This window comes from Peromyscus maniculatus, chromosome 10, assembly GCF_049852395.1.
Source record: "Peromyscus maniculatus bairdii isolate BWxNUB_F1_BW_parent chromosome 10, HU_Pman_BW_mat_3.1, whole genome shotgun sequence".
In the NCBI taxonomy this organism is placed as follows: domain Eukaryota; kingdom Metazoa; phylum Chordata; class Mammalia; order Rodentia; family Cricetidae; genus Peromyscus; species Peromyscus maniculatus.
Genome location: NC_134861.1, coordinates 2,319,937 through 2,337,719, shown reverse-complemented (window position 1 = coordinate 2,337,719; position 17,783 = coordinate 2,319,937). Strand labels below are relative to the sequence as shown.

At 50.1% G+C, this 17,783-nt stretch overlaps 1 protein-coding gene across 10 annotated transcripts in view; it reads right to left on the bottom strand.

The window, feature by feature from the left end:
- The window catches only part of Tbc1d14 (TBC1 domain family member 14), a 98,043-nt gene extending 84,242 nt beyond the window's left edge, over positions 1-13,801 (bottom strand). For 2 of the 10 annotated variants that reach the window (XM_076545700.1, XM_076545706.1), the window contains exon 1: positions 5,060-5,193. In XM_076545700.1, coding sequence (XP_076401815.1) covers positions 5,060-5,093 — 34 coding nt within the window. In that variant the 5' untranslated portion in view covers positions 5,094-5,193. Of the gene's footprint in view, positions 1-1,528; positions 1,627-1,799; positions 1,906-5,059; positions 5,194-9,431; positions 9,620-10,121; positions 10,158-12,378; positions 12,434-13,517 lie in introns of those variants that run through there. The other 8 variants (XM_076545703.1, XM_042285896.2, XM_076545705.1 and 5 more) reach the window with 8 other exon arrangements.
- Between the last annotated feature and the right edge of the window lie 3,982 nt (positions 13,802-17,783).

Here is a 17,783-nt window from a genome sequence, read left to right as displayed (position 1 = left end):
CTGTGAAAGGTTACCTTCTTGTTTTCTTTTAAAATGTCAAAACTAAAGAGATCAGATGGTACACTGTAACCTGACCACAGAGTAGAGCATAAGGACCAGAACTCCAGACTCCGGCCACTCCTGGACTGTAACCCCACTACAGACAACCTTGGAAAAATTAAGTACCAAGGAAAGTGATGAATGGGCAGCTGCTACCATCAAACAAGAAGTTGCTGAAGGCTCCAAGGCACAGCAGACACAGCAGTTCATCTGTTAGGGGGGAGCCTAGCTTCTACAAAGAGCCTCCTGCAGCCCTCAGGAAGCCAGTCTCCTTAAGTGCAGCAAGCAAATTGATAAAAACAAAAAGGGGGAAGGGAAGCAATCTCCCCCTCCCAGAAACTGAAGGAGTCAGTCAGACAGAGCAGCGAAGAACAAAAATAGAAGCAGGAGGGAGTGAATGGAAAGGTGAAATTCAGAAATAGACTGAGCCACAGAAAACTATGGACCTGAAAGGAAGGTTCATTTAACTCCAGAGTTGTACTGACTGATAACCCATTTTTCTTACAAGTTAGAACCGCAGTGCACCACACCACAAGAAAAACACAGGCAAATTTAGTTTGTTACAGAAACAAAATTATATACAGGCTGAAAATAAGTTTTTAAACCTACAGACAAAAAGTCGGTTCATTCTCCACAAGGATCTGGGCATCACCTCAGCAGGAGTTGAACACCTTTTCATTTTCATGGCTCGCACTGCCCTGATGTCCACCCTGAGTCCAGCAGCCATGTACCCCTCAAGGACATCGAGCACCATCTCTGTGTTTCCTGCTGTGGGGAAACCTAACCAACTGTTGTTAAGAAATAAGAATCGCCGGGCGGTGGTGGCGCACGCCTTTAATCCCAGCACTCGGGAGGCAGAGCCAGGCGGATCTCTGTGAGTTCGAGGCCAGCCTGGGCTACCAAGTGAGCTCCAGGAAAGGCACAAAGCTACGCAGAGAAACTGTCTCAAAAAACCAAAAAAAAAAAAAAAAGAAACAAGAATCACAGCCTGGCGGTGGTGGCCCACGCCTTTAATCCCAGCACTTGGGAGCAGAGGCAGGTGGACTTCTGAGTTCAAGGCCAGCCTGAGATCTACAAAGTGAGTTCCAGGACAGAAAGGACTAAACAAAGAAACCCTGTCTTGAAAGAGAGAGAGGAATAAGAATCACAAGGGGTTGGGGATTTAGCTCAGTGTTAGAGGCTTGCCTAGCAAGCACAAGGCCCTGGGTTCCTGGTCCTCAGCTTGGAGGGGCCGGGGAGGGAGGGGGGGGGAAAGAATCACAAAAAGTAGATTCAAATATATGCCAACTGGAAGTTGCACTCTTTTTAACTAAAGCAAAAATACAATAAAAAACATTTTATCACAAAGTTAAGAGCTAATCTTTGTCAAAGGCAAAGGTTACTAGATATTAAAGCATCATCAGCCTCCAACAGATCAAATTGGCACAGAGCCTTGGTCAAAAGAGGAAATCTTGACATGCACAGCTGAAATTCTGACTCTGCCACTTACCGGCTGGGGTGACCTCAGGAGAGGTGCTTAACCTTTCTGAGCCTCAACTTCCGGCTTCCCCAGCAATGAACCCCGGCAATACTATACTACAGGCTGGTCTGGAGACAAAAGAAACAAGAGGTGTGGTGAAGCAGGCCACCTGACCTCACAGGTGCTTGCTCCATATACATAGATCTTTGTTTTCTAGCCACATCGGGCCAAAGTGCCCCCAAGAGATGCTGTTCAACTGTTAACAAGAGATTCTGCTCCTAGAGTGCACAGAAGTCTGTACCTGGGCAAACATAAGGTGCATACTGCTGCCTGTGGGGTGAGAAGCCATCTCATTCAGACAGCGGCATCGTGTTCATAGAACTGGTTCCAAGGTCCCTCCTCCAAACCTAGTCAAGAAGTGGGGAAGAAAGTAGGGCTTTGAGCTCTGAGCCAAGGTGTTCCCTGACCCTGAGGCCTCTTACAGGGGAAAAAAAAAAGATGAACTCTGAGGCCTCTGGTGATTCATGAAGCCTCAGGAACACAGTGTCAGTCTTGAGGAAATAAGCCTAAGGGGAAAGAATGCTCCAGCTTGCAACATACTTGTGCTGCCTGGTCTGATGTCGACATACAAACAATAGTTATCTGAAAGGAGGGAATCTAAAATGAGGAAATGCCTCCATAAGATGTAAGGCATTTTCTTAATTAGTGATCGATGAAGGAGGGCCTAGAGCATTGTGGATGATGCCATTCCTGGGCTGGTGGTCCTAGAAAGCAGGCTGAGCAAGCTAGGGGGAGCAGGCCAATAAACAGTACCCCTTCATGGTCTCTCCATCAGCTCCTGCCTCCAGGTTCCTGCCCTGTTTGAGTTCCTGTCCTGATTTCTTCGACAATGAACAGCAATATGAAAGTGTAAGCCAAATAAACCCTTTCTTCTTCAACTTGCTTTTTGGTCATGATGCTTTGTCACAGCACTAGTAACCCTAATGAAGACAATACTCTAGAAACAACTTCTGCAAAGGGCCAAGGCTACCTGGTCCTTGAGCCTTTCGACCTGGTGCTACCAATGCCATAAAAGCAGAGGTCACACTCCGGGCCTCCCACCTTCTGCCAGTGCCCCAGAAAGGGGAAGGCTGCACAAACAAGGCGCATGCTTTTGAGACGAGGCTGTAGGTGAACTTTGGAAGCTGGCCTACAGCAAGTGGCCTGCCTCCTGGTCACATGCCTTCTAAACTGAGACTGAGCCAGAAATCCCCACACTAAGCAGACTCAAAGGCCCTCCTCTCATCTGTCTTCCCCACCTTTCAACACGCAATCCAACTGGGGCCACTGTGCGGAGCAGAGAGCTCCTGCCAGCAAGGTCATCGGGGGGCTTTGGAATCCAGCAAGGGGTTGAGGCACAGGGAGCTCCCACCAGCCACCTCCTCCCTCTACACAGCTCCCCCAACCCTACCCCCCACCCTTGCAAGCCCCTTCAAGAAGCTGTGGAGCTCTTTCTATGCTCTTCTGCCACACCCTACCTAAAATGATGGGATTCTACAACTATTTCCTGTTTCTTGCCACCAGATTCCCAGACTTCAGAGCAGGAACAGCTCTACTCATTTCTAGATTTCAGTGTCTGGCCACATGCCTACCATGGATTAAGGATTTTAAAAAGTACGTGCTGAATTAATTACTAACAGCCAAGTCCTCAAGTGGGAAGGTTTCCAGGACGGTCCCATGCGTGCACATTCAACTAAAATCTGGGTTATATCTAAGAAGCATTTAGCCAGAGCAATACAAGTAGGAAAATCCCACTGAGTCTTGGTAACTGGGCAACCCACCCAGTAACACAGGTTACATGCAGATCTGACAGTGGGAACCACCATCCAGAAAGTCAGCAAAAGGAAACAATGTCCCTATGTTCATTTTATGACATCTATGTGAGTAACACCAGAGCGACACAATCTGCCTGCAGCAACCACTCTAGCCTGGGCAGACTCGGGCACTGGCTGAGCCCATCTAGGGAGGAAGAAGCATACTGCCAGAGGAGGCACAAAACGCAGGGTAAACGGTGATTAGTCACCACTTTCCGGACTAGAGAAAAACACACAAGATATGAAGCAGGCATAAGAGGAAGGCCGTTTTTAACCCGCATAGCAAGACCACGTGAGTTTCATGTGCTCTGCAGGAAGCAAGGAGGAAACTGCCTGAACATCTGGAACTGCCCAACTGTCACCCCATAGGGCAGTTCTTAGTGTAAGACAAGTGACAAAGAAGAGACTCTACCAGTGATATGGAAAGGGCTATGTGAGACTGTCTAATCCAGAGCAACCATGTGATTTCCTCCTCCCCAAAATCCAAGACTTAGAACATGGCCAGAATCTTCACCAAAAAATAAATAAATAAATAAATAAATAAATAAATAAATAAATAAATAAATAAATTCTGAAGCCTAGACCAAATGATTTAGTTTTGTCCTCAGAGAAGAAAATCTCCTCCCTGGTGGCTGCAGAACAGGCCCTAGCACCATTCCTGGGGACCGCCCCTCACATAAAGGATATGGACCCAAGCAGGCCTTTCTGACCCAGCTCCTCTCTGGATGTTCCTGGGGAAAGGGGCTTCCTGGCACCATCAGCAAGGGAACACTGCTGTTCTCTCTGACCATCAAAGGACAGGGCAGTACACCCACTTTAGCTGCCACACCTCCCCTCAGCGCAGCTCTACCTGATTACCAGGTCCTTATTCTAAGGGCAAAGCACCCATGGCTTGTTTCTACTCAGCCACGCCTGGAGTCACATAAATCACAGAGTCAGTACAGGAGAGGAGGATCACACCTTTAAAACTAGCACTTAATGCAGACCAGGCTCTGTTCTAAGCTGAACAGGCCCCATCAAGTCTTCTGTATCTAGCACCCACAGCATTCTTGAGAAAGTCTCGTGGGGTCCCCCAGGTTTCACAGAGTTCTGATGAGGCCTTTAGCATCCTCAAAGAAGCAGTGGCTCCACCAGACTACATCTCAGCCAAGAACACAATTTGTTCATGACAAACTAGCTCGGGAAAGGCTAGGAGCAAGGTCTAACCTCAAGGAGACCCACAGACAGGAGTGGTGCGTTTGTGTGAATTCCCCTGCACTGCACAGAGCTCCACAGGAACTAAGGAGGTGAGTTTCTCCTTAAGTTCTGACTGGCAGGAAAGACAAAGGGATCAGGAGTCCTAGGTCTCAGGTACCAGAGCATTACCAGTTTACAGGAGCAGCCACCTACCAGAGCCAGCTGGGTGCTCAACCTTCACACCCATCTACCGAGAGATACACTAGCACACCTCAGCTCAAGACTAAGGGCCAGGGATAAGAAAACAGTATGTTAGGCTACCCTGGATCTGACTCAAGAGTGGGAGCAGCCCCCTGGAAGGCTGTTCCCTCTTTGCACTGCCACTATGCAGAATGGAAGTTGATTATAAAAGGTCTTTCTTTTTAGATGGGTTATTGGGGGGTTGGGGGGTGTGTGGGGGGAGCGTGCAAAAACAGTCCTAAAACAATTTCCTAAACTCATACATTCCTCTGGAGGGCGAATGGCAACTTACCTGAGGTTCCCACATTCTGGGTGAACAGTTTCATCCATGCATATTTCAGCACAGCAGGCTTCAAAGCTTATGGCATTAAATGTTGAGGGTCCCAAAGGCTCTTAACTTATACGGGCCACAGGTGACATGATTAAAAGGCCTAAATGAGATACTTTAAATTAAGGACAGGGAACACATGGAGTGTTCCTTCCTCTCCCAAATGTTTCAGCTACATTTAATGACTTAACAGATGCTTGTGAAGTACTGATGCATCAGGAAGATATGCAGACCCCTTCATAAATACAACATAACTTAACCTCCTTAATTCACTATGTACCCCTGGCTGGCCTGGAGCTCACTAAGTAGACCATGCTGGCCTCAGACTCATATTGATCTGCCTGCTGCTGCCTCCAGAGTCCTGGGAGTAAAGGCATATGTATTTAATTCTTAATAAAAGAGGCCACTCTGAGCACTCACCATGGGCTGTACATTTGAGGGGCCACATGACCTAGTCACAAATATGCCACGTATACCATAGACACTGAAATGTAGCTAAGCAAAGCAATTTGCCCAAAGTTGCACAAGGGAAATTGGATTCAGGCCAGGTATGACATCAAAGCCCCACACATGACCGGTTGAAATACTTAAGAAGTCCTGAACTTTGTGACAATCAGTAAACTGAACGCTTCACAACTTTTACCTTTTTTTTTTGGTTTTTCAAGACGGAGTTCCAGGGTTCCTCTGTGTAACAGTCCTGGCTGTCCCGGAACTCACTTTGTAGACTAGGCTGGCCTTGAACTCACTGAGGCCTCTGCCTCTCAAGGGCTGGAATTAAAGGCATGCACCACCACCGCCCAGCTAACTTTTACCATTTTACATGTTAGATTTCAATAGAAATGGATTTTTAAAATTATTTTATATGAATGAGTATTTTGCCTCCATGTATGTCTGCGCACCAGGTGTGTGTGCCTGGCGCCTACTAAGGCCAGAAGAGCACACCGGATTCCCTAGAACTGGAGTTCCACAGGTGGTTGTGAGCTGCTATATGGGTGTTGGGAATTGAACCTGGGCCCTCTTGAAGAGCAACAAATGTTCATAAGTGCTAAGCCATCTCTCCAGCCCCAAAAACTTTTTAAAATAGGGACAGCAAGATGGTTCAGTGGGTAAAGGCACTTGCTGCACATGCCTAGCAACTTGAATTCCATCCCTAGAACCCTCCTAATGGTAGAAAGAGAGAACTGACTCCATAAGTTGTCCTCCAACCTTTACACACACAGCATGGGCATGCTCAATCACACACACACATCACAGCAAACACAACAATAATAAAAATTTATAAGAGTTTTTAGGATCAGAGAGATGGATCAGTTGGTAAAAGTGCTTGCTGCCAAGCCTAATGACCTGAGTTCAATCCACAGGACCCGTGAATAGAAGAAAACTGACTTAAAAGTTGTCCTCAGACCTATACAGACACACACACAAATAAGTAAATGAATGTAATTTTACAAGATAGTTTTAAAGTAAGTAATGTGAGAGGAGCTACAGACTCTGGAGTTGACTTCCTGGATCAAATCCCAGCTCCTCCACTGGCCAGTTGTGTGACCTTGAATTAATTTAACTTTTCATGCCTCAGTTCCACTGCAAAATGAAGTCAATACTGGCCTCTACCTTACCAGGCAATTAGCAAGATTAGGGGAAGAAAGCCACATAATGCCTTTAGAACCATGCCTGGCATGAGCTAAGCCTTAGAAGATCTTGGCTAGTGTTATTCTTCTTGGCACAGAGGTGGACAGCCAACTCAGGTCCACTATTTTAACATCTTTGCATTAGAAAGTCCAGACACAGGGGGCTGGAGAGATAGATCAGCTGTTAAGATCACTGGTTGCTCTTCCAAAAGACCAGGGTTCAATTCCTAGCACCCACACAGCAGCCTACAACTGTCTAACTTGAGTTCCAGAGAATCCAACATCCTCAAACAGATACACAAGCAGGCAAAGCACCAACTGCACATTAAAAAAAAGATACAAATAAAGGACAGGAAGAAAGCCCAGACACAGCCACTCTGTGTGCACAGGGCCTGACTGCACAGCGTCTCTCCTCACACATGCTATGTGGCACTGACTGAACTCTGGGCCTCAATTACCCCAAGTAAAAAATGAAATTAGTCAAACCGATCTACTTCCGAGAGCTTTCCAGCTCAACAGTCTCAATACTCCTGGCTGAGGACACTTTCTTTATATCCAATCCTAAAGCAAATGTCGGGAGACCATGCATACTCAATTTCCTAAACTCTTTTATGTATGAATGTCTATTCTGACAAATCCTCTCCAAGGTCTCAGGACCCCACATCATGTGGCAAATGCTTCAGTGCTGAAGCTGAGAATACGAAGTTAAGGGTCTCTAAGCCATGGGGAGTCAGACTTTAAGGCAAGGCCCCCTGAAGTCATGTCCTACTCACTGTTAGAGAGGCTTACACAAGGAGAGAACTGGTCCTGGTGGAGGAGGGGAAGCCAAGGTGGGAGACAGGGAACTCACTCTCTGTATAACAGGGTCAGGGCTGAGAGTGCTAAAGAGACACAGATCCCCAGGAGCCAAGGGAGTTGCTGAATGTGAGGAGATGGGCTGAGGGCAGAGTATAAAAACTCTGCTGCCCCCAAAGAAAGCAAGCCTAACTCATGCAAGAGAAGTGCTAAGCAAACACACACCAGGGCCTGCTGGGGCCACTGAGGACAGCAGGGTGAGCAGAGCCTCGTCTTGTGATATGCCAGCCTCGGTCTCTACCTACCTCTGTCTCTCTCACCTCATCTCCCATTGTCACACCTCCTTTTAACGTTCCAGAAGAGTGCACCTGATAACCCTAAGCAGCAGGCATATGCCAGGTTCTCATCACAGCTGGGTCTTATCAGGATCAGGGAGTGCAGATCTCAATGGGTCAAACTCTTACAACAAAGCAGGCAGTCAAAGAGCTGGGGGAGGGGAGAAGCAGTACCAAACCTGAGACTTAGTTTGGCGCTGGCACAGAAGTGTGTCAAGACTGCTACAAAAGCTAGCCCAGTCCCTTTAGTGGAGCTGCCAACAGCCACAAGCAACCCATCCTCCAAAGAAGCCGCCAAGGTGCTAACCTCTTGCAGATGAGGGTGCCGGGGAGAGCCCCAAACACCAGGACTCCCTCCTCAACCAGCCAACATGAAGTAATCATAGGATAGCCAGGGCCTCCAGAAGTGACAAACTGCAGTAGTGCATACAGAATCTTCTAGAACAAAACTTCTAATTCCACCTGGGAGATAAAGGTCCCATCTATAAGACAGAGGCAGTTTTGAGTTTCACTAGGCCCGGTCAGGAGATATCTCTGACATTCCCAACTTCATTGTGGCTCAGCAGTCTGTGCTGGCTAGCACCCTCTAGAAAACTAGCCAAGCCCCTGCAGGGTTGACAAGATCCTGGGGGAACAAGCTAGAGCTTGTTCCTCTAGCCTACCAATCTGCCCAATACTGAGGGTCTCTAGAGAGAAAAGGAGTTCTACAGTCCGAGAGTGGAAGATCTGAGAAGGACATAGCCCCGGGAATAGGGGTCTGAGGAGAGTGGGGTCTAGGGTCCCTACCTGGATGACCTTCTGCAGCCCAAGGACCAGGGTAAGGAGGCCCAGGAGGGGAGAGGAAAGAGTGGGTCAGGAGATTTAAGGAAGAGGTTTGGCAGTTTGAGGAAAACTCGGTATGAGGAGGAAGAAGATATGAATACACCACAAAGGGCTGAGGAGGAAGGACTGAGGAGAACAAAGGTCTGAACAGCTCAGGAGTCTGAGGAGGATTCAGGTTCTTGATGACCAGGGCAGACTCATTTGCAACCCACAGCCTCAGGCAAGTCAGATGAGCCAGTCACAGCCTCTCGTCTGAGAAAACTTCTCCAAGTTCTGGAAAAGGGGTCATAGGAGGAAGAAGATTCGAGACACACCAGGGATCTGAGGACCGAATATGAACATGCCAGGGGTCTGAGGAGGCCTAGGCTCTGAAGAGAGGGGTTTGAGGAGGACAGAGATCAGAATACCACAGGGGTCTGAGGAGGACTAAGGGCAGAGATCTAAACACAGGAGTCTGAGGAGGATGCTGGCTCCGGACGCGCAGGGCAAGACTCCTCTGTGGCTCACAGCACGGCATCTGGGGAGAAAACTTTTCACTAAGTTGTGGAAAAGGCACAAGTCACGACAGGCTCTGGCCGAGGGCGGTCGCGCGCGCACACACACACCAGTCGGACACCAGCCCTTCCACCCGCCCCCTTCTCAGGAGCCTGGCCGCTCCGGGCCGCCCCGTCAGGCCAGCGCAGCAGCAGCAGGTGGCAGCGGCTCTCGCCAGCCCTCCTCAACCTCTCAGCCTGACCCCGCAGAGGCCCTCAGTACCCGAGCTACCGCAGCTCCAACGCCATCTCCGGGCCCGTGGCCCGCAGCCCAGGCCCCGTGGGGCCCGCAACTTGCTGGGCGAGGAAGCTATGGACACTGTAGACGCTCTCGGCGGCAGCAGGTGCTTGCCGGCCAGCCGCCCGCCGCTCAAAGCGGCTGGCGCTAGGCCCCGCCCCCGCCCCGCCCCGCGCCCCATAGCCACGCCCCCACCCCGCCTCCGCAGCTCTTCCACCCGGCCTCTGCAACCCAACACCCAACTTCAAACACCCGGCTCGGGGCCTCAAGAGCACCGCCACGCCCCGTGCTCCATAGACACGCCCCGCGAGAGCTCACGAGCCGTGCCCTCCGCTCTTCCGGTCCCGCCGTCCACCCTAGTCACACTCCCTGGGACAGCCGGGTTGCCACGCCCCAGGCTCCCTAGCCACACCCCCACGCTCCCTAGCCACGCCCCCACCAGTCCTCCACCGCTCTTCCGCCCGGGCTCTCGACCCCCGCCGCGCCTCCGCTGAGCTGAAAGCCAGACGATCACTGGCGCCGCTCCTCCGGCCTGCCCAAGCATCCGCCCTGGGTTTCAGGAGTTGTGTCCCCGACCTTTTTCTGTCTCCAGGCCCAAGTGGAGGTGCGAGGGAAGCCCTGAGGGAGTCACAGTGTCCACACTGGCACTGCAGAAGCCCGGGCCGGGTCCCTTACCTGGTCAGCTCCGCCCGCGGCCATCTTGGAAGTGGGAAGCAGAGGGAGGGGGAAGAAGCGCATGGGGCTGGGCCAGGCATGGGGAGCCGAACGGCGGAGCGCATCGATGGGGTGCCCCTGTCCAGCAGCTGGGGGCATCTTCGCAAGGCCCACGGGAGTGTGTAAGGGGACACCTGAACCCTGGGTACGGATCTGTGACCTCGGAACGCCCTCACGGCACAGCCTTAGCCACTTCATCTGTGAAACGGGCATTTCTGATCACCGACTCATTGCACTTAGTGCCTAGCGCTGTGTTTCCAAACTTTTGTCTTCACTTTAATATTTTAGTACCCCAAACCCAGCAGGCGGGTGGGTCCTCGGGAGGTGATGAACAGGGTTCATTCGTGTGTTTTGAAAGCTGTGTAATGGACTCGTTTAGGAACTAGACGGGGTCTCACTAGACTGCATCCCACTCTGGGCCTGGGACTCAGTGCCTCTTGAGTGCTAGGATTAAAGGTGTGTGCCATCACATCCAGCTTTATATACAGGTTTTGTTTGTTTGTTTGCTTTGTTTTTGTTTTTAAGTAGCAAAAACTAGGCAGATACAATTTATGAACAAATCCAATTTAGAGGGTAGAAGTCTGCTAAACCTAGAAGGAAGTCAGGTGCCTGTAGAGGACATCTCCCTCCAGGTCACTGAATCCCATTTCACTTCCTGAAATCATAGCTCACTGTTTCCTGAGCCTGGAGTACTGTAGAGACTTGAGTGTTTGTTGGATTCATACTGAGAGGACTCAGAATTACTTATGTTTATTCTAGGAGCTGTTAGAGTCTGAGGAATTAGCAAAAACAAATCCCAAAGCCTGACTACAGCTCAGTCTGTAGGAAGACTTGAACCATCATAGGCCTGCAGGGAGAGTAACCTCCCTGCCCTGGCAGACACCTGGAGGCATGCAGGAGGAGATTCATTTGGCTTGGTTACAGTTTATGCTAGCCTCAAAGTTGCAACCTAGAAAAAGATGACTTTGAACTTCTGATCCTCCTGCCTCTACCTCCCCAGTGCTGGGATTACAGGAATGTCCCACCCCTCCTGCTTTCATTTCATTCATTTCAAAACATTAGGTGATGGTTCAACCCCTGTACAACTTTGTCAAACATCTTTAAATATTTTCACAAATCTGAATACAGTGCAGAGGAAGCACTAAACAAGACTGAGGCTCAAAGGCTATGAAATGCACGCCATCCCTCGGGATGAAAGAAGACAGAAAGAGGCTAGGGAATAGCTCAGTGCCCTGAGTTCAGCTCCAAACGTGAGCGGGGAGGAGAGGAAGAAACAGCAGACTGAGGTGCCTTGCCATATCTGAGTGTCTTGGGTCAGCTTATGTTTTGTGACTTTTAAACTTCCCCATGATGTGTGCTGGTTCATAAGGAAGCAGTGTTTATATCTCACACAGTCACCTGAGGCCATGAGAATGAGGCTCTCAACCCATCACTCCAGAGCCCTGAGCTAAGTAAACCCAGCCTTGTGCCCATTAGATGAACAGGAAGACACCTACCCAAGAAGTTTTCAGCCCCATAAGCCTAACAGCACTGGCTGCTATTGGGAATGAGGACCACCCAAGCAGGGAGATGGCTGGATTGTGGAACTTCAGACTGCAGCCATTCTTGGAGCCCAGTGGTGCCTACAGGCTATTTGAAAGTCTTGCTAGACCCCTGGCTTCGCTTTCCTCCCTGGATCATGGCTGTAATTACTCTTAGCTCCCATTTACAATGGCAGGAGGGTGGAGGCTTAAATAGGCAATCTTTTGGTGGCATGCAGAGAGCTGAGAGACTTCCAACGCATCTCTCAGTATTCGGTGCACAATAGAAATCTGTAAGGTGCTTAAGTTGCTGGCAGTTTTAAGAGAGAACAATGCCAGGTTTTCATCACACCTGTTGGTGCCCTCACAGCTGGACTTAAAAACCAACTGGAAAGCGGAGACTTGCCTCAGTACCAACTCACACTCTTAACACATTGGATCAGTATGTCCTCTTGCACAGGAGTCCTTGTGACTCCTCACCTACCAGCCCTAATGGTGAGTCTCAGAGTTTAAAAACCTTGTAATGACAAGGGACCATTGTCCTGTTTCCAGAGTCAGAAACTCTTTGTGGTGCACAGGTTTGCAGTTGGCACCCTCTGTCTGACTTTGCCTCACCCTCACCAACCTGGTGCCAGAACTGGTGTCTCCCTGGGGACTCATCATCACTTCCCATACCTTTGATTTGACCTACGTCTCACCTTTTGTCATCTGTGCCCAGAAGTGGTCTAGATAAAGCCTCATTGTAACTTGAGTCTGAAACAAAAACCATAGTCAATGGCATTAAGGCGTGTGGTCACTTCCAGCCACCTCCCCCCAAGAACCTGACATGTCCAGCTCCCAGATACAGAGGAAACAACCCTATCAGGTTAATAGCCCTCCATGCAACAACACCACAACTACCCCAGGGAAGCTGTTCCACCTCTTCCTCTACTGGCTCTGCTGGAGGTCTCCGGGGCTGCCCCTGTGCATGGTTTCTTCGATGGCTGTAAACCTTTCACTTGTGGGCAGAAGTACCAGCTCCTTGGAGACTCTGGCTGGCTAACTCCTCAGATTCTCTCCCCATCCCCTCCCTACCTCCACCTTGGAAAGCACATAGCCTCTCCCTTTCCCACATTGTTTCAAGGATTGAACAGGTCAGAACAGATAAAGCAATGGTCATATATGAAGTGAAATTATCCCATTTTATCAGTTTCCAGCATTCTTGAAACCATCCTCGAACCATCCAACCCACCCCTAACAATATAGTATGGACAAAGATTGCTGGCCAATCAGCCTCGGGGGGAAGAGACCTTCCTAGGGCTGACCTCCATGTGTTCTGGTATCTCTTTAGAGAAAGAAATGCCTCAGGATGTCCAGTATCCATAGAAACCATCTCTCTGCACCAGTTGTACATCCAGGACACACAGCCCACAACTGCTTTCATGGGGCTCTTGGGACAGACAGATGCAGCTCTCTGCAATTTGTGGCCACAACCTCTTATAAGGAAAATGGTTATCTAGCCAGATGAAGCTCCAGGAGGGTCCTCATCAGCCCAACAGGCCAACCCTCCGACTTAACAGGGAGAAAGTGGGACCTGAGAGAAGGATGGAGAATCCTCAGTCAGGTGATGGGTGGTCAGCACTAAAATAACTGTTCTATTAGGACCCTCTAACTTCCCTTCCAGAGATACAGAGATCTCATTTCCTGAATCATACCCCCAAACCCCATGAATCCCGCCAATTCATGAGCTGTATGAATGAGTCACATCCACAGCTGTCTTTACCTGGAGTCATCCCTGGCATTGGCTAGCACCTCACCTCTGTGACAGAAGTCAATCTCCACAACCTGCCAAACTTACCTCAGTGTCCCACATCTTACAGGGGAAGACAGGGCTTGGAGGTGATGCCACTCAGCCTAGGTGTCACACACAGCTCGATTCCTTTGTCCCCAGGTCCTGCCCAGCCCCATCCTGTCCCCCACACCACTGGCTCCTGACATGGTGTGGTTACAGTAACAACATGTTCACATGCCACACTGGGACTCTGCTGGTTCTCTCCAGCTTCTTCGGTCTGAGGGCCCTTGGACCTTTCTAAAAGCCAATCCTTTCCCTCTCCATTCTGTTGGAATGTTACCTCCTTCACCATGGAGACCACAGTTCCCATTTTTAGGACACACCGCTTAAAATCTGGATGTCTCTGGTTGGTTCTTAAAATTGTTCAAGAAAAAAGAGGCAGGAATTGCTAGTTGAGCTGGTGGTCAGCAACCTGAGGCAGGCAGAGCGCCAACAGAACAGCATTAGGCAGCCAGAGGGGCCCCCGAAACCCACCATACCTCACTGTAAGCAGTGGTACTTGGCCTCTGACACACGGCTTATCAACTAGATTTTCCTTCTTGCTTGTTTGTTTCTTTTGTGTAGTCCTGGGTGTCCTGGAACTTGTTCTGTAGACCAGACTCTGTAGACTAGGCTGGCCTTGAACTCAGGGATCTGTTTTCCTGAGTACTAGATTAAAGGTATGTACCACCACCACGGCCCACTGCCCCCTGCCGCCTTTTTTTAAACCAGTGTTAACTAGTTCTTGGCCTGCAAGAAGTTTGAAGCATCACGATTTGGGGGCAAAACCCAGCACAGTCTCATCAAAGAGCATGAAGAGGGATTTATGTCTGGGGATCCCTTCCGTTTGCTGACATGTTTAAAGGGGGAATCTTGACAATATCCAATATCACCTGCAAATGCAAGCTCTATTGTAACAAGACCTCACCATAGTGTCATTTACAACAAAGATGGACCCTGTAGATGCCCCACAATACAGGGAGATTTACTAAATGAAGTGACATACACAGCCATCAAGAAAAATTTTAGTAGTGTAGCTGATGAGGAGGCCTAGTCTCAAATGGTCTGTGACACTACAGGAGGGTCACCGTAGCTGATAATCTTTTCTTAATGACAAGGTCTCACAGAGCTCAGTCTGGCCTCAAAGTTGCTACCTAGACAGAGATGACTTTTTTTTTTTTTTTTTTTTTTTTTTTTTGATTTTGGTTTTTTGAGACAGGGTTTCTCCATGCAGTTTTGGTGCCTGTCCTGGATCTCGCTCTGTAGACCAGGCTGGCCTGGAACTCACAGAGATCCACCTGGCTCTGCCTTAGCCTCCCAAGTGCTGGGATTAAAGGCATGCACCACCGCTGCCCAGCCAGAGATGACTTTGAATTCCTGATTCCCCTGCCTCTACCCCCAGTACTGTGGTCCCAGAAGTCTCCCATCACTCCTGCTCCAATTGTGTATTTCTAAATTGAGAGGGCTTTGCCACCAATGCAGAAGAATGAGAAATGTCTGAGGTGATGGTTTGACCCCTGGATAACTGTCAAATGTTTGTCGGTATGCTTTGAGAACTCTGAGTACCCACGTGTGACAGTGTAACACCGGACAGAGTGCTGGCCAGACTTTTTCACAAATCTGAATACAGTAAAGAGGAAGGGCTTGCATTTTGAGGCTATGATCAAAGGCTATGAAATACACATCATCCCTAGGGATGGAAGAAGATAGAGAGGCTAAGAGATAGCTTGGTGCCGTGAGCTCAGTTCCAAGCATGAGCAGGGAGGAGAGGAAGAAACAGCAGACTGAGGTGCCTGGCCATATCTGAGTGTCTTAGGTCTGCGCTCATGTGTTGTGACTTTTAGACTTCCCCATGACATGGGCTGGCTCACAAGGAAGCAGTGTTTATGTCTCACACAGCTACCTGAGGCCATGAGAATGAGGCTCTCAGCCCATCACTCCAGAGCCCTGAGCTAAGCAAGCCCAGTCCTGGCAGGAGATGAACAGGACAATGTCTACCTCAAAAGATTTCAGCCCTATAAGACCAACAGCACTGGCTGCTATTGGGGGTGAGGGCCATCCAAACAGAGTGACTGCTGGGCTGTGGGATTCCACACTCCAGCCATTCCAGGAGCCCAGTGGTGCCCACAAGCAACTTGGGAGCCTTGATCCAGGCAGGCCTGGCTCATAACCCAAGGGCACTCATATCCTGTGCATCCCGAGTAATTGACAGGAAGAATGTCACAACAGAAAGAATGGGTCCCCCTAAAGCCTCCCCTCATGGCCTGGGGCAGGTCAGGGATGGGTGAGAGAGAGGTGCAGCTTGCCTGTGGCCCAGCCTAGTGTTCCCTAGGAAGTGACCATGCTGTAAGCCTGCAGGCTCAAGACTCTAGCTAAGAATGAGGCTCTGTGCCACAGCACACCAAAGTGGAATTTTCCAAACAGCTTTGTTTTTAAAAGCATCACCCAGTTGCCGGCTACTGCCAACCACAGAGAGTAAAGCCCAATTTAGATGTGTGCTGGAAGCAGGTCTCATGTGGAGCATCATGGAAGTGAAAAGGAGGGAGGAGACAAAGGCCCAGCTCCCACCACCACCTGAAAGTCCACCCCCAAGGCTTTGTTCACCAGGCCAAATCACCAGACACACCCTCCAGGCTCACAGGGATACCCGGGACTCCTGAGAGGCGGCAAGAACTCCCTCCTGGGCACACCCTTGCACCTGCTCTGCCCTCCACCTGCTCATACCTTCCCAACCTCCCTCCTCCCCTGAGTCCTCTCTCCTTAAATGATTTCTGCAGGTTGTCACCAGGTGCTGCCACCCTCAGGAAATCAGCCCTGACTCTCCCACCACCTCCCTCCCCTCCAGGAGGGTACCCTCCCAAAGACCCTCTGCCTGCTCTATCTGGCACCTGGTGTGTGTGAAGCCTCCTTCAACTTTATACTCACTGATTCAGACAGGAAATTAAGGCTCTCTGGGGGAAACTATGGATGTCTGAATCCAGGGCTCTGGGATTCAGAGGCTTGCAGAGAGTGAAGAGGCTGTGGTACTGTTTGTGGAAAGTGCCTGGATGAATAGGTGCCTGCCATGTCCTAGGCTGGAATCCCAGCTCTGGGATTTTGTGTGTGACAATGGACAAATTATTTAGACTCCCTGAACCTCAGCTTTCTCTTTTAGAAGGGATGCATTTCCTGTCTGAGTTTGGGATTGTGGCTTGGTATCACTCGAAGAGGTGGTCAATGGGTGTTGCCATGCTTCATGACCTATCTACCTATCCCAACCTCTTCTCTTTCTGCCCCCTCATCCTCAAACCTCTCCTTCAACACACTCCACATTATTTTACCTGCCAATAGCCCAGATCCACCCTGCCACACACACCCATAGCTGGCACCATCCTATGAAAACAGATGCTAGGGTGAAAATATTCTTGGGGTTCTTCTTGCCTCTTCTCTCCACGGGTGCTGCCCATCATCTTTAGGGCAAGATCAGACCTCAACTTTTCCAATCCTTGGGTCTCAGGCCTGAGCCAGCTGAAGCCAAGGGCCCTCTGTCCCCGACTCCCACCGCTGCTCCTCCCATCCACCTCTGTGCCAGGCACTGTGCTTAATACCAGAGATAGGAAAGTGACCAAAGGCCTGGGCTCCTCTCTCCTCTCCACTCTCTCAGAACTTCTAGGCCTCACTGGCCACACTGCCCTCAGGGTTCCATACTTACCTGGGGGGCAAGAGAGAGGAAGTGATCTTTGTGTTTTGAGACAGGTCTTCCCTATGTAACCCAAGCCGGACTAGAACTTGCCACCTTCCTACTTCAGCCTCCTGAATGCTGAGTTCATAGGCATGTGCCACTGGGCCTTGTTTTGAGGGAAAATGGAGATCCAGAGGCCAGGCCTTGGAAGGGTGAAGAACAGGCAGCCTGAGGAACAAGGTGGGATAGCAGCCAGTGTTCTGGAAGGCCTTCCTTGTGCTTATGTCCTAACAGTATCAGGGGGAGGGGCAGGACAGACCAAGGGGACAGCCCAGCTCCTAGAAGCTGCTGCTCCAGTTCCAGCCAACCCATGCCGCCAGAGTGTTTCCTGGGCTCTCAGCTGTAGCTTTCCTATAGCCCAAGATAACCAAGGGTTCACTGCAGCCCTCAAGCACCCCACCCTAGCCTCAGCCAGCCCTGTTCCCACAGCCTGGGCCACCTCCCCACCGGCTCCTGCCTTTGACACCCTTGAGGGGAGGAGGCTTATACCTGGCAGATCCAGTTACTCCTGTGGGGTCTGTGGACCAATGTACTTCCCTGTCTCCCCCACCCCACCCCCACCCCCGGCACTG